Here is a 17,188-nt window from a genome sequence, read left to right on the forward strand (position 1 = left end):
TGCAGATCTCGGTACCGGAGCATACGGACTTTAGCTAGGGGTTGTTGTCTTCAGTCCATCAGGAGATCCGAGGTAGTACTGCAGGCATCCGCAGGCCTTGGCGTCCCCTCCCTATCTAGTTCTCTTCTATTCTTTACTATTTCAGAGACAGACATGTATTTATTTTGTTCAGACCCTACTTGTAGTATTCGTAGATAGTTCGTGAATTTGTGACATCAGTTCTGGGTGGTTATGTTTATGGATACATTTTGGTATTAGCTCAAATTGTTAAATTTCCTTTTTCGCATTATTATTTTTCCGTTGTTTATGATATGTTGACTTAAAATTGTTAAGAGGTTTAAAATAATTAATAAAAAGGGTAAATAAATTGGAATAGTTGGCTTGCCTAGCTTCCACTAGTATGCAACATCATGAGTCCCGAGGGTGGAAAATCCAGGTCTTGACAATTTCTTTACCTTATTTGCCTTGAAACTGACTGTTAATTGATATTTTCCTTATTTTTAAATGTTACTTTCCTAATTACACGCTATTATGCCCTGTTAATTTACTGAACTCTGTATTATTTATTTTGTGATTAATTTCTTTCCTTTTTTTGAAGGTAAAAGATACTTATATTAATATTAATAAAAGACAAAAGCAAGTACTAGGGTACAAGACCCATAGAGATGCCATTAGTACATAGTTGTGCCATGCCATATAGGGCATTGTCATTTCTTAGAGATGCTAGAGTGTTGCATGCATTCATACTACACGACCTAACATAGTTACAACCTTCCTGGTCCTTACAATACACATCCATTGCAAAGGTAGGTGGTTTTGCAAAATAAAGAGTTATGTTATAACTAGGGTACTTTAGAGCTTCCTTGGCCATCTTGTGTCATTCACGGAAGTTGTGCTTCATTATGATTTTCCCCTATTGCATTGCCTTCCCCATTAAACACCTGCATTCAAGAATTAAATCATTGTAAGTAGGATAATCTTCTTCTAGAAAATGAATCACCTCTGTGGCATCCGTCTCTAGTTCACATGGGTGATATTCTCCTTGATAATCATTAGAAGTGCCTGCCGAAGAGCTAGGAGTTTTGCCTTTATAGGTGATATTATTGGACACTTCTCGTAGTAACCCAATATCCACTCTCCTTTGTTGTTGCGTATGATTCCACTAATTCCTCCATGCAGGCAGTCATTGTTGAAGGCACCATCAAAGTTGAACTTGTACCAGTTGCTTGGAGGTGGGTGCCATTTTACCTTTACCTTTATAGGAATATTACTAATAGTGCACTTGGATGTGAGCAAGTGATATTCTAGTGTTTGTTGAAGCACTTTCGTAGTGTTAATTGAACACTATTTAAACCCTTCTCCCTTTCCCCTTTAGACAGACTCAAACTCTCAATACTCTCACTAAAATTTAAGGTTTCTAGTTCTATACTCTCTCTGTTCTCTCTCGCTTACTACTGGTCTTGGCCGGTTGAAAGTCAAGGCCAAACATTCTAGACTCTCAACTTCGTGGTATTATTCTGGTTTGCTTGCTTAACTAGTGAGTGACTATCCTTTGTCATTTCATCTCTATGTATCCCTGAACTATGTTTACAATCCAGCATGTTTAAAGTCCATTCTGGGCATGATTCTGCCTATCTATATGATTCTCTTTAGTCCTATAATTGGTACTGTTAATTTAAGATTAGTTGTTTTGAATAATATGAATCCTCTTAAGAAAATATGCTCAATCTGCCTCCTATGTGTTCTGAACCTATTCTGAATTTGAGTACCTTTAGGATAATGTTAGAAGGTTAAGCGGTCAATTATTCTTAAGCCTTTGAACTTGTATTGTTACTAGGCTTTTTGTTTTGTCGCTTACATGTTTTGATAATTTGCTTTCTAACATGGCTAGAATTCATGTGAGTGTTCTGACTTTTTGGTTTTTCATGTTTTAATAAGGCTGTCCTAAATGCTAGCATTAAACACCTAGCTTAACTAGACTGTTTTCCAGATTTCAACTTATTCGGGCTGTGTGTTTGAGCATGAACCTTGCTTGCTTTCATAATGTAATCCTACCTACAAGTTCTGTGTTCTAAACTTTATTCTCTCCTGAAATCAAAAACTATTTTAAAACTGTCTCTACCCCTTTTTGTATGTTGTCACTCTTTTAAAAAAAACTCCCAACCTTAGTCCTTTAGGGTCTGTCCTCAACCACCCTAGTACGAGCACTACTCAGGATCCATATGAGACTCTCGTGAACTCTGACGCACTGGGAACTGGTTCCCAATATCTGTTGAATCATTTCTAAATATGTGGTTCTGGTGTGAGCAATGCTCTGGGTCCCTGAGGCCCTTGGGAAGTTTGACACACTGGAAACCTGGTTCTATATGTGCTATCACACCTCCTTTTTTAATACACCCCCGTAAAGGGGTATATAAGAGAGTTTTTTCCAGTTAAAGGACAATCAAAACGGGATTTATTATTAAAAGATTCAGAGTCGCCACTTGGGAGATTTATGGTGTCCCAAGTCACCGGTTGAATCCCGAATCGAGGAAAAGCTTAACTCTGTTTAATAGTCTGCGAACCAGAAATCCGGGTAAGGAATTCTGTTAACCCGGGAGAAGGTGTTAGGCATTCCCAAGTTCCGTGGTTCTAGCACGGTCGCTCAACTACTGTAAATAGCTTATTATCTGATTTTAAACACATTTTAGCCTATGGTTCAATTTTAACCTTATAACCGCTTTAATTATTTTTGAGGAAAATTGCAACATTGTTAACACATGTCTTGAACCACGTCATATAAATGCACCCGCGGTCTTCGACATATTTTGACATTGTTGAGATTTGGATTTGGGTCAAATAAATGCGCACCCAAATTTAGGAAGATAATATTATTAAATGACATGCCTAAAACAGCTACGCGTTTGCAACTTTGTGAGGGCCATGAAATTTTGCTAAATGGTGCGCCTCGAATTCTAAGGATCAAAACAACGTCAATTGAAATGAAAGCCAAGCAATTGTCATTTTATTTGATACGACTCACCTCATAATTAAATACTAATCAGTTCAATCGATAAATGAACTTGAGAATTCTAGCTAAAAAAAACTTTGGGTCGAAATCCTACACACAGGTGCCTTCAGATTTAGGCCCAAACGTGAACCCAATTTCTTAAGTGAGATGACTGTCCAAGGTCATACCCCAGGCGGACTCAGCTGGCCTTGACTTTCGTCAACTGGACCAGTATAAGGCCCCTAATCTCAGAGTCGACGTTTAATCCCAAGTTGGCTGGCTACAAATCACTCAAAATTATAAGCAGAGCGAGATCGGACTAACAATTATTTCTGAACCTTAACTAATCAACACAAATTGACTAACTAAATGTCTATTTATATTTTTACATGTATTAAACAAATCCGCTTATAAAGGGAAACATCCAGTTAACCAAACAAGCAAGCTATTGGGCTCAAGAAGCAAGCCCAAGTAGCGGTAACAGGCCTTTTTCTTTGCAAAGGACTTCAGTATCCAAGGCTCAATGAGCTCAAAACCTTTAAAGAACACGGCTGAAGATCCCAGACTCAATATCAAGTCTACGCTAAAGCAAAACAATCACAATTACAAGTAAAACACGAATTGATAAGTCTCATCACTAACCAATAACTAGTATACCCAAAAGCTTTGAATATTGTTAACAGTACATGTCCGGAAGTAACTTGTAAAGAAAAAGAAAACTGACCACAACCCAGAACCCATTCGATTAGCTATTTCGTGAATCTGAATGTTGTTTAAACATGACATGTATGCCATGACTTTTTAAGTGAATCATATAGCCAAAGATAGCTCTAATACAGTCCTTTTATTTAAATACATAAGAGGATGTAGGATCTAACTTCTGACTCATTTAGCACACACTACATCAGGTCCAAAATGTTCTGCATCAACTATATTCAAATAGGACCATATTTAAATCCTAAATTAAACATGTAACATTTACAACATAGTCGACTATACATAAGAGAACTTAACTATGAGAAGCATGAAGCAGAAGAGATTCATATACAAAAGAAATAAAGCTAAGCTACGAATCAGTAACATAAAAATTAAACTTCATCATTCCATTTCCATTTCAATCTTCAATTTGAGTATCACATTGTATGAGTCTCAAGAACATGTACCTGGAATTTGAAAGGGAAAAAGAGGTGAGGAAATAGTGGGCAGCAGCAAAAGCAAAAACCCAGCAATATCAATAAAACACTAAGCCCCACCAAAGCTCAAAACCATCTTTTGAAACCCCAAAATCAAGCCATCTCCAAACTAGATGCAAGATTTGAAGTTTTTCAAAGATTCTAGCTGATGGAAAAACTAAAAAAATCCAAGCTGAAACAGAATTTTGATCAGTTTTTCATCAAGGAAAAAGGCTGGAAATCAGTGTAGTTGTTTGAGTTTTTAGCCGTTTGGTTTCTTTTAAAAAAAAATCTTGGGTCTCTCTTTCTTGCCCTTGAAAGGCAAGAATGATATGCCTTTATAGGCAAGGCCATAGGGCAACCATTAGATTTCAATTCTTTCAATTCTGCCCTTTTTCCATTTTTGTTTTGCTACTTAGTCCCTCATTTAGTGACTTGTCTGCCAAGTAAGGCTCTTTTTCATCTTCTAGGAAGCTTCCTAGGCAGTTACCAACAGATTCCCTACCCCTATTTCCCCAAATTACCCCCTTAGAGCCATGTTTTTTGCTGCAGCATACCACATGGGTCAAGTTGATCCAAGGTTCAACCCCAAGCCTAGGCTTGTGACCCGGACTGACTTTCCTCTCCTTTGGGCTTTCAAATTAACAGAAATCCAACTCAATTCAGCAATGCACAATAAACCTAACCCAAAATTCAAACCAATAGGGGTTTCAAACCAACCTAATTAAAGACAGTCGAGCAATTTCAGAACATGCAATCTAAGCTACGAGTGATGATTTTCCTTTCTTATTTTTCCTTAAGCCAACATGCTAGATTGACATTAAAACTAAACTACTAATTATTAGAAAACTTCATAGCCTAGAATAAAGATCAAATAAGGACAGAAGGATACTGATTAAGAGAAAGAAAACTGAAGGGATGGAAAAGAACCAAATGCACAAACATATGTCGAACAAACTGCCTGAAAGAACCAGGAAGAGACGAAGCAGAAAGACGAACAAAAATGCAAAGAAAGAAAAAGAAATTACCAGTTTAAACTTGAAATCGACGGGTAATTCTGATTTAGTCTTGAAATGGTATAAATCGTCTATTCTTTGTCAAGAACAGACGAAGAACATCACTTCAAGACAAACCAGGTTTGGAACAAATGGGGAGCTTGGAGGGGTGACCTTGCATGAGGGAATCCGACTTCGACCTTTAAAACTTTGAACCCTAGATTTACGATTCGATAGGATTTGGAGGGAATGCGAAAGAACTGGATGGGGATTTGAGATGAGGTGGTTATAGGGTGTGATTTTGGGACCAATTGGATGAGTTAGGGTTTGGGTTGTTCTCTTCAATTCAAGATTTGAGAGGCTGGGCTGGGATTCGAGGGAAGGGGTTTGGAGATTTGGAAAGAGGAGGAGAGGAATCTATGGTGTAAAAATGGGGTCGATAGGAGCAACGCCGCCAGCGGAGACGATTTCTGGTAGGCAGCTCACGGCGGAGGCGGTGAGGGTTCTCTGAGGGTGTGTGGAGACGACGAGAGGGGGTAGGGGGTCTGAATTTGGACCGTTAAATACTTATGAAGCTTCAGTTCTGAGTCGTTTGATCAAGGGGAGATCAACGGCTCATATTCCACAATCCAAAACGGTGTCGTTTGATTTATTGACTGGCCGGACCGGGTATTGTGGCAGATATGGGCTGCAATTGGGCGGGTATGGGGTATTTGGTTTGGGCTTAGGAAATTAGGTTTAAAGGAAGCCCAATTATCTGACTTCCTCAATTCCTTTTTCCCTTTTCTTTTTCAATTCATCTTTCTTCAAAATTCTTTTCTTTTTTCTCTTTTTTTTTCAAAATTAAAATTAAAACCTAAATGATATCCTAAAACTAAATTAATCTATCAAAAATACTAATTGATTTTAAATAATAATTAACACGACCAATTAAAACCAAATTTAAAGAAAACTACCTAATTTACCAATTAATCTAAGAAATATGAAATTAAATCCTAAATGCAAATGCAATATATTTTTTGTATATTTTTTCATGAATTACATAAACGTGCATAGACAAATGCAAATAATTAAGAAAATTCCACAAAAATTTCCAAAAATGGTAAATGATTAAACGAAAAATATATTTCTTTGGGATTCTGTAGGAGTAATTCATATAGGGCAAAAATTACGTGCTCACAGCTGCCCCTCTTTGCCCGGAAACACGAAGTGTTTTCGTGCAAAGATAAAGTGAGCAGATACGAGCGATTTTTGCCCGTTTGGATACTCCGTGGGAAGCATTTTGAAAGATTTGACCGCACCCTGCTTCCGAGGTTGTCTACATATCCTTGGCTATAAAGGAATCAGGTCAGTGTAGTTCGGGAAGTTTCGGTAGCTGGGACTACCATGAAGTTGTGATTTCACTGCTGTTGCTACTGCTGCTACTACTTACTGCATCCCCTTATTACACCATGATAAAATAAAAAGAAGCTAGACTAGACTATGATCTATGCATTACAAAATCCTATCTATATCTTCAAACTTGCTCTTGTGGTTCTTGTTGACTTGTATTCTCTCGGTGGAATCCCTTTGTTGCCGCCTTGAATTGTAATCTGAGATGTTTTCCATTTCTACAGGTGGATGCCTGACTGCCAACTACACTTTGAGATGTTTTTCCTTTCTCTAGGTGGACACTTGACTGCTGAACTTGAATGTATTCCCTGCTCTCCAGGCGGGCTCCTGACTGCTAAACTTGAATGTATTCCCTGCTCTCCAGGCGGGCTCCTGACTTCAATAAAATAGACAAAAACAAAGAAAAATATTTGCCCCAGTTTGGTGACTGGGCACATATGTGAGTGTAAAACTAAATCATATTACCAAGTATTACTAAGAATTTGAAAGCTAGGTCTTGAATTGTACTCCCTTGTTCTCCAGGCAGGCTCCTGATTGCTGACTTGAAATGTATTCCCTGTTCTGCAGGCGGGCTCCTGATTGCTGAACTTGAACGTATTCCCTTCTCTCCAGGCGGGCTCCTGACTGCTGACTTGAAATGTATTCCCTGCTTTCCAGGCGGGCTCCTGACTGCTAAACTTGAATGTATTCCCTGCTCTCTAGGCGGGCTCCTGATTGCTAAACTTGAATGTATTCCCTGCTCTCCAGGCGGGCTCTTAACTGATGAAATGTGTTCCCTGCTTTCCAGGCGGGCTCCTGAGTTTCAACAAAATACACAAAAACAAAGAAAATTTTCTGCCTCAGTTTGGTGGCTGGGCACAGATGTGAGTGTAAATTTTAAACGACAATTTTAAATCTAAGTTATATCTTCTAAAGGTGCGACTTCTGCTAAGTATTGTTATCTAAGAGGGTTTTTAAACTACTCCCCATTATCCAGGAGGGTCCTGAAAATCCAAAGTCAAGTTTTATCTTAAGAGTGACAATTTTACGGCTGAATTATACTACCCTACAACAGATTTTACGCTAAATGTTGTTATCTAATCGAAATCTTAAAGCTAAGTCCCATTATTCAAGAGGGTCCTGAAAATTTCAAATTGAATCTTATCCTAAGCATGAACACTTCAAAGCCAAACTTATAGTTCCTCAAGGTAGAGTCTATGCTAGATCTTGTTACTCATGAACGTTTTGAATTTTAACTAAGTCCTATTGTCTAGGAGGGTCCTGAGAATTTTTTTAAGATTAAATCCCATTATCCAGGAGGGCCCTGAAAATCAAAATCAAACATGTTTGGTGACTGCCTTTCTCCACGGAGGGTTTCTCCGAAACAAACAAAATTTCCTGCCCCTGTTTTAATCAAAGAAATTTTTTGTCAATTTAAAATGTGGTGGTTGGTTGATGGCATTCTTGTTGAAGGTCTCTCCGCTGCGTTGTTATGTTTTGACTGGCTTCCCCAAACTGGCCCTGAACCGCTTGACTTTTTGACTGACTTTCCAAACCCCCATGACTTTGGATGACCCTAGTGTTCTATACTCGAACCATTGTTTCACACCTCTGACCCCTTTAAATGATCCTATGCATCTCCCATGAAATTACTAAATCATTCTGCCGTTGGAACTTTTGCTGGCACTTTATCCCACTTTACATCATGCTATCTTTGGTATGCTCTGGCCATACTGTGCTTTGCAATCTTGAAGCTGGTAGTGAGCTTTGAAATTCCTTCTTATTTGCTTAAACAGTACTGACATTGGGAACATCTTAGAGAAATAAACCCAAAAGAAATGAAATGCAATGACTTTCAGAGTTAAGGATAAGAAAATCCAAAAATGGAAGACTATCTGAAGAGGAAAAAGAAAAGAGACTTATCTAAGTGGAGAAGTTGGCACCAATAATCATGACATGCACTTCGGATTAATCGGCCTAGTTTGTCCAACCAACCAACCTTCCATTGCCATACTTTGTTGTCCCGGAATTTTCATAACCTGATTTCTTCACCCAAAATTCTGACCTTGTTCATCCTGCGGTGCTTTGAAAGATTTTCACCAGCATACCTCTCTCATTCGTTCATTTGTCAACTCACTTTCGTCTCAAGGTGCCCGTGAGGGTTTTCACCAATAAGACTCTCTCATTTTTATTTCTCTCTGCTCTCGTCGCCTTACGGTGCTCATGAGGGTTTTTACCAATAAGACTCTCTCATTTTTTATTTCTTTTCCCTGTTTGGACCAGAGTGTTGCCCCTGATATGAATAACCTCTACTTGCTCGACTTGGCATTTCTTGAAGACTGATCGAAAGGTCTTTCTTTGGACCGTAATGTGGGCTTTTGGACGAGATTAGAAAGAAAGGGTATAGAAGGCTCAAAACAATTCGAATGGGTTCAAAAATTACAACTTTCGGAATCTGATTTCTTACAACAACCACAACTTCTGCCCCAGTTTCTTGTATGGGAACTTTTGGATTTTTATTTTGATGGGACCGAACGGTGAGGCTACCTACGTATCCTTGACAGGAATCATGTCGAACGTAGTTCATGTCATAGAAACTTTGTTGTTGTGATTTTCTCTTTTCTCTTTCTTTTCTTTTCTCATTTTGCTTTCTTTTTCTCTTTTTGTTGCTTTTCTTCTTTCTTCTTTTTTTTTCTCTTTTTTTCATTCTTTTCTTCCTCTTTCATTCCTTTTTTTCTCTTTCCTTTTTCTTTCTCTTTTTCTCTTCTTTTTTACTTATATTTCACGCTTGTATTTCTGATATTCGCTACTGATTCCGAAAGAGGGGTATGAAAGAAAATAAATAAGGCTCAAAGGGATAACAAAGGATAAAGTGTTTAGATAGCAGAACAAAATGCCTTCGTCATTCCAAATCTTCAAGAATATGCCAAGTACAAACAAATATAAATTAACCAAAGAAAATCATACATAGTATCTCTTGACCGCATCGGAGTTGATGGCCATTTCTACACACTTGTTTTCTATATCTGTTAAATATAAAGCGCCATATGACAACACTCTAGTTATGATGTATGGCCCCTGCCAGTTCGAGGCGAACTTGCCTTTGGCTTCAGCCTGATGAGGAAGAATGTGTTTCAATAGTAACTGACCCACTTCAAACTTTCGTGGACGCACATTCTTATTGTATGCTCTTGCCATTCTTTGTTGAGACAATTGGCCATGACACACTGCTGCCAATCTTTTCTCGTCGATCAAACTCAATTGTTCCAAGAAGGTTTTGACACACTCATCATCATCGATCTCAGCCTCCGCAACAATTCGAAGGGATGGAATTTCCACTTCCGTGGGTATCACTACTTCGGTGCCATACACCAACAAATAAGGAGTCGCCCCTACTGAAGTACGGACAGTAGTGCGATAACCCAACAATGCAAACGGCAGCTTCTCATGCCATTGCCTGGACCCTTCCACCATTTTCCGAAGTATCTTCTTTATGTTCTTGTTGGCTTCCTCAACTGCTCCATTTACCTTAGGGCGATATGGGGTGGAATTGCGATATGTAATCTTAAACTGTTGACACACCTCTTTCATCAGATGACTATTGAGATTAGCCCCATTGTCTGTAATGATCACCTTTGGTATCCCAAACCGGCAAATGATATTTGAGTGCACAAAATCAACCACCGCCTTCTTGGTTACCGAAATGAATGTTTTTGCCTCTACCCACTTGGTGAAATAGTCTATGGCCACCAGAATGAACTTGTGCTCGTTTGATGCTGATGGCTTAATTGGCCTAATGACATTCATGCCCCATGCAACAAAAGGCCACGCAGACATCGTGTGTAATTCAGATGGTGGAGAATGAATCAAATCTCTATGCACTTGGCGCTGATGATATTTACGCACGAAACTGATACAATCTCGCTCCATAGTGAGCCAATAATAACATGCTCGGAGAATCTTCTTTGCCAACATGTACCCGCCATGTGCAGTCCATAGACTCTAGAATGTACTTCGGTCATAATAGCTGTAGCCTGCCTAGCATCTATGCATCTCAGCAGCCCAAGGTCTGGAGTCCTTTTGTACAGAACCCCTCCGCTGAAGAAAAACCCGCTTGCCAACCGCCTAATTGTTCTCTTTTGATGACATGTGGCTTGTACTGGATACACCCCCATCCTGATGTACTCCCTAATATCGTGAAACCAAGGCTCCTCATCGAGCTCTTCTTCTACCACGTTAAAATAAGCATGCTGGTCGTGGACCTGGATATGCAAAGTGTCTACATAAGCCTTATCTAGATGATGTAACATTGACGCCAGAGTAGCCAAAGCATCACCGACATCATTATGAATCCTCGAAATATGCCTGAACTCTATTGATTGGAAACGTTGACAAAGATCATGCAAACATTGTCGGTACAGTATGAGTTTTAAATCCCGTGTTTCCTATTCTCCCTGAATCTGGTGCACCAGAAGGTTCGAGTCTCCCAGGACCAAAACTTCCTGGACACCCATATCCACAGCCATCCTCAAACCCAAAATGCATGCCTCGTACTCAGCCATATTGTTAGTACAGTAGAACCGAAGTTGACCCGTAACAGGGTAGTGATGCCCTGTTTCAGAAACAAGTACCACTCCTATCCCAACGCCTTTCATGTTAGCGGCCCCATCAAAGAAAAGTTTCCATCCTGGCCTTTCACTCTGTTCCAACTCCTCAATATGCATTACCTCTTTATCAGGGAAATACGTCTTCAAAGGTTCGTATTCTTCATCCATAGGATTCTTATCCAAATGGTCCGCCAATGCTTATGCTTTTATCACAGTCCGGGTCACGTAGACAATGCCAAATTCTGTGAGCAAGATCTGCCACTTTGCGAGCCTTCCCGTGGGCATAGGCTTCTGAAAGATATACTTCAATGGGTCCAAGCGAGAGATGATGTAAGTAGTATAAGATGACAAATATTGTTTCAATTTCTGGGCTACCCAAGTTAGGGCGCAACACGTCCTCTCAAGATGAGTGTACTTAACCTCGTAAGATGTGAACTTCTTGCTGAGATAATAGATGGCATGCTCCTTCCTGCCAGTGATGTCATGTTGTCCCAACACACATCCAAATGAATTGTCCAAGACCGTCAAATACAGAATCAAAGGTCTCTCTGGTTCTGGCGGGACCAACACAGGTGGGTTTGACAAGGACCCCTTTATCTTATCAAATGCTTCCTGACATTCATCTGTCCACTTAACCGCAGTATCTTTCTTTAACAGTTTGAAGATGGGCTCACAAGTTGTTGTGAGCTGAGCAATAAACCTGTTGATGTAATTCAATCTCCCCAATAGACTCATCACCTCAGTCTTGTTCTTTGGGGGTGGCAACTCCTGGATAGCTTTGATCTTTGACGGGTCTAATTCAATACCTCGGCGGCTAACTATAAATCCCAACAACTTTCCAGACGGGACACCGAATGCGCATTTTGCAGGACTGAGTTTGAGATTGTACCTGCGAAGCCTATGGAAGAACTTTCTCAGATCTCTGACATGGTCAGACTGCTTTCTAGACTTTACAATCACATTATCCACATAAACCTCGATCTCCCTGTATATCATGTCGTGGAATATGGTCGTCATTGCCCTCATGTAGGTTGCCCCAGCATTTTTCAGACCGAACGGTATGACCCGATAACAGTACGTTCCCCATGGCATAATGAATGTCGTCTTTTCTACGTCCTCCTCATCCATTAAGATCTGATGGTATCCCGCATAACAATCCACAAAAGAACCAATCTCGTGTTTGGCACAATTATCGATTAATATATGGATGTTCGGCAAGGGGAAGTTATCCTTGGGACTTGCCTTGTTGAGATCTCGATAATCAACACACACCCTAGTCTTGCCATCCTTCTTCGGCATAGGTACACCATTGGCTAACCAGGTGGTATACCGGGTGACCCGAATAACCTTGGCCTCAAACTGTTTGGTGACCTCTTCCTTAATCTTCACACTCATATCAGTTTTAAATTTCCTCAGTTTCTACTTGACAGGGGGAAATACCGGGTCAGTGGGCAATTTGTGAACCACCAAGCCAGTGCTTAGACCCGGCATGTCGTCATAGGACCATGCAAAAACATCTTTATACTCGAACAGTGCTTTAATTATCTCTTCTCTAAGTTGTGGTTCAAGATGGACGCTTACTTTAGTTTCTCGGACATTATCTTGGTCCCCTAAATTGATTGCTTCTGTATCTCTCAGGTTAGGCTTGGGTTTTTCTTCAAAATGGCTTAATTCTTTACTAATCTCTTCAAAGGCTTCATCTTCGTTATATTCCTATTCAACATCACATTCTATTTCTTGAATTACTATTACAGAATTAGATTGGCTTTTAAGACTAGGCCGGAGATTTCTCATGCATGTCATATTATTGAAGCCAGCATAAAAAGAACTGTACAAGGAAGAAAAGAAAAACAAAAATAAAACTATCAGAAAGGAAGACAAGGGAAATTGCATTTCATTGAAATTAAAGATAACAAGGTTTATACATCCAAATGGATGGAACATAGAATCTGAATTACAACCCTGGAATAATCCAGATAAACTGAAAGAAAATCAAAGCAAACTACCAAAACTTCTTCCTGGTGGGGAGAGGAGTAGCTTCCCAATTGTTAATCTTTGCACTAGGCCCAACAAGTTGCACATCAGCCTTGCTAGAACTCTCTCCTATTTTCACCATGTTCACTTCGTCGAATATCCTCTCGAACTTTTCCATCAAATCTCCATCCATATCAACCACCGAACTGGGAACTGTCGTCACTGGGCGCTTTCTGGTACCAGGCCTGACAAATGATCTGGAAAGACACGGGACTGGCTTTGGAAGGGCCCATGCTCTCTGTTTCATTTTTCTGGCTCTTCTCACGTCTACGACTGTGGGATTGAATCCCAGACCAAATGTATCCAAGTTTTTAGGAAGAGAAACCGGTTGTACGATACCTTGCAGAGATGCACGCAAACCCTTGCCCGGTACAAAATCATTTTTCAACATTTCAACGGCTACCATGACTGATGCAGCAGCTACCCTCGGAGTTGGAACGCACATCCCTTATGGAATTCTCTATACCGATACTGTGTCAAAAACCTGATAAACCCATGGACCCTTGTCATCTTCAAACTCTATGAACGGAACAATGGCATCACTGGGAACACACAGATTATCTTTGTCGTGCACCAGAATTTCCTGCCTATCCCATTAAAACTTGACCATTTGATGCAGAGTAGATGGAACCACTTTAGCAGCATGAATCCAGGGTCGACCTAACAGCAGATTATAGGAAACAGCCACATCGAGCACCTGGAATTCCATAGTAAATTCAACTGGCCCTATTGTAAGCTCAAGCACTATGTCCCCGACTGAATCTTTCCCTCCACCGTCAAATCCCCGAACACAGATATTGTTCTTGTGAACTCTTTCGTCATCCACCTTCAACTTGTTCAAAGTGGAGAGGGGGCAAATGTTCGCGCTGGAACCATTGTCGACTAGAACTTGGCTGACCACAAAATCTTCGCATTTCACCATCAAATACAGGGGCCTGTTATGCTCAGTGCCCTCCACGAGCAACTCATTGTCGGAGAAGGTAACCCTGTTCACCTCAAATATCTTGTTAGCTATCTTTTCCAAGTGGTTTACTGAGATTTTGTCAGGAACGCGGGCCTCATTCAAGATCTTCATCAAAGCCCGACGGTGCTCGTCTGAATGGATCAATAATGACATTAGCGAGATCTGAGTCGGTGTCTTCCTTAACTGCTATACAATGGAATAGTCCTGCACTTTCATCTTTCTTAGAAATTCCTCTTCTTCTTCCTTAGTCACAACTTTCTTTACCAACACTAGATTATCTTTGGAGGTCTTAGCTTTTCTCAACTCTTCGAGGGCAAAGCATCTCCCCGATCGAGTCAAACCATGGGTCTCACACACTTCTTCTTTAACCTCTTTCCCCTTGTAAGTCACTGTCACTAGTTCATAATTCCATGGGACTGCCTTGCTATTGACTATCGGTAATTGAGTTACCGTTTGATAATGACAGGATCTGTGCGGGCACCCTTCACAATTACCACATACTTGTTTGTCACTCCTGGAACAACCACTTTTGCTCTTTCATGTTTTCCTGCAACATCACTTGAGGACCCCTTCTTGACCCCCACAGATGGTTCATTATTTGCCACGTTCAACTTGATCACAGACTTCTCACTTGTTGACTTTTCAAACGGTTTGGCTTCACTAGCCCGAATCATCATGACAGTTTGTGAAGGCTTCTTAGGCTCCCCTCCCTTATACACTATCTCAATCATATTTGTCTCATGATGCGCCGGCAACGGGTTCTGGTTGATATTGGGTGCCTTTGGGGCTTGGACCTCAATCCGATTAGTATCAATGAGCTCTTGAATAGCTATTTTCAATTTCCAGCATTTCTCTGTATCATGACTCGGGGCCCCCGAACAATACTCACAACTCACTGAGCGGTCAAGATTTTTGGGAGGGGGATTTGGCAGTTTAGCCTCGATCGGATTCACCATACCCAACTGTCTCAATCTGTGGAATAGACTAGTATATGATTCTCCCAATGGAGTGAAAGTCTTCTACTTCTGCAACCTCTCATTCTTAAAGGCTTGATTTGGTAGAAAACCTGTTCCAGGGGGGATTTCTATAGGCTCTTGGGGGTGGATAGGTATTTTGTGGATCTGGGTATGGATTTTGTGGAGCTGGCGCATGCCATTGTGCGTGAGTAGGAGGTTGGGTATAGGTTTGTGCGTGATGGACGGAAAATGGGGATCTGGCGGTGGGTAGTAGTGTGGTGGTGGGCTATATGGAGTGTGGGGGTAAGTTTGATGATAGGGTCGAGGCTGGTTGTAGTAACGTGAAGGGCCCCTGGACCCGACCCAAGCTCCCGACTCAATTGTTGCAACGTCCTCCTTCTTATTCTTCCCGAGTACACCCCTAGTACCGTTTTGAATGGCCTGGGTAATTGCTTTAATTGTGGAATAACTCATGATATTGTTGGACTTGAGTCCCTCCTCAACCATGCCTCCCATTTTTACCACCTCATTAAAGGACTTGCCTATTGCTGACACCAAGTGACCAAAATAGGTAGGCTCCAATGCTTGCAAGAAATAATCAACCATTTCACTTTCTTTCATTGGGGGGTCAACCCTCGCGGCTTGTTCCCTCCAACAGAATCCATACTCTATAAAACTCTCATCGGGCATCTTCTCGATCTTCGTTAATGACAGACGGTCTGGGATAATTTTAAGATTGTACAGAAAATGGCAGGCGAAGGCTTGGGCCAAGTCATCCCATGTGTACCACCTGTTGTGATCTTGTTTGGTATACTATTCCAATGCCGATCCGCTCAGACTTTGGCTGAAATATGCCATCAGTAATTCAGCTCTTCCGCCTGCTCCCCTCATCTTGCTACAAAATCCTCTTAAGTATGATACTGGGTCACCATGACCGTCATACAAATCAAACTTAGGCATCTTGAACCCCGCTGGTAACTGAACATCTAGGAACAGACATAAATCCTTATAGGCCACACTTACTTGACCTTCCAACCCCCGCATATCTCTGAACGATTGTTCCAAGCTTTTGACCTTTCTGATCATCTCCTCATGTTCGGGATTTTTGGGTGGCTACTCGGTCTCTGTCGGGAGATCAAGATGAGGGGTGTAAGAATATGGTTCCGGAACCTTGAAGGTGGGTTCAGGGGGATAATACTGGTTATCATGAGTCTGGAATAGAGGTTCACTAGAAGATCGGTGTAATGCAGCAGGTGGAGGTGCCACAAAAACAGGTGTGATTAGTAGAGGAGGGTGCGGGACTTGTCTAGGTAGAGGAGCTTGTGATGTATGGGAAGTGGTATCGTGGCATTGTTGGTAGAAGGGAAAGGCCAAAGATGAGTTCACAGTAGGAGGTTCCTGAGGTTGAGCCAATGGTGGGATATAAGCAGGGTTGGCAGGATAAACTGGTGGTGGAGGCCCCTTTGCCCAGGCTTGGTACATTTCAGCCATTTGCTGCTTTAACTTATACATCTCTTCCTTCATCGCATTAACATCTAATTCTTCCACCTCTTTTGACAGGTCGATAATACTTGCCTCCAATTCTTGGTTGGCCATGTTCCGCGTGTCTTTTGATCGGGTGTTGTATGAGTGAGTAGCCAGAATGCCAATCAACTAACCACCTGCCTGAACTCAATATATTAACAACAACCTTGTTAGTGATTAGGGCTTTAACAAATTGGTAACCGCATATTTTGGGGAATGAATGCACCTAAGCAGTTAACCGTTTCTATTATGCATTTGATCGGTTGCTTGCGTCATCCCGGCTTTTTCTTCCTTCTTTTTCCTTTTCTTTTTTCATTCTGGCCTTTGCTTTTCTTTTTTTTTATCCTGTCATTTCCCTCTTGTTTTGCCATTGTTTCTTTCTCTTATTTTCTCTCTTTTCTTTTCTTTTTTTCTCTTGTTTTTTCCACTTTTTTTTTTTTCTTTTTCTTTTTTTTTCTTTTGGTTATGGTCGAATCCTATGGAGATTGCCTACGTATCATGACCCCACATAAATCAGACCGAGCGTAGTTCTGGGAGATAAGTGTGAAAGTGAATAATAAAACATTTTTGGGATTT

General features: G+C 40.7%; 1 protein-coding gene across 1 annotated transcript; it reads right to left on the minus strand.

Annotated features, from left to right (window-relative positions):
• Positions 1–881: 881 nt before the first annotated feature.
• LOC138868590 (uncharacterized) lies at positions 882–3,784 on the minus strand. The gene is made up of 4 exons (XM_070146150.1): positions 3,714–3,784; positions 3,428–3,572; positions 1,027–1,254; positions 882–941 (listed from the first exon to the last, which is right to left on the minus strand). Exons 1-4 carry the CDS (start codon positions 3,782–3,784, stop codon positions 882–884), a joined length of 504 nt encoding a protein of 167 aa, XP_070002251.1.
• Positions 3,785–17,188: the final 13,404 nt, after the last annotated feature.

The sequence above is a fragment of the Nicotiana sylvestris genome, chromosome 5 (assembly GCF_000393655.2).
Source record: "Nicotiana sylvestris chromosome 5, ASM39365v2, whole genome shotgun sequence".
NCBI lineage: Eukaryota > Viridiplantae > Streptophyta > Magnoliopsida > Solanales > Solanaceae > Nicotiana > Nicotiana sylvestris.

What these genes read in the sequence shown, in the direction of transcription:
- LOC138868590 (XM_070146150.1), bottom strand. Translation starts at nt 3,784, where the DNA reads ATGGCATACATGTCATGTTTAAACAACATTCAGATTCACGAAATAGCT. An exon ending in CGAATGGGTTCTGGGTTGTG is followed by an intron (nt 3,573 to 3,713) that starts GTCAGTTTTCTT and finishes GTTTTGCTTTAG; the next exon opens with CGTAGACTTGATATTGAGTC. An exon ending in TCAAGGAGAATATCACCCAT is followed by an intron (nt 942 to 1,026) that starts GTGAACTAGAGA and finishes TCTTGAATGCAG; the next exon opens with GTGTTTAATGGGGAAGGCAA.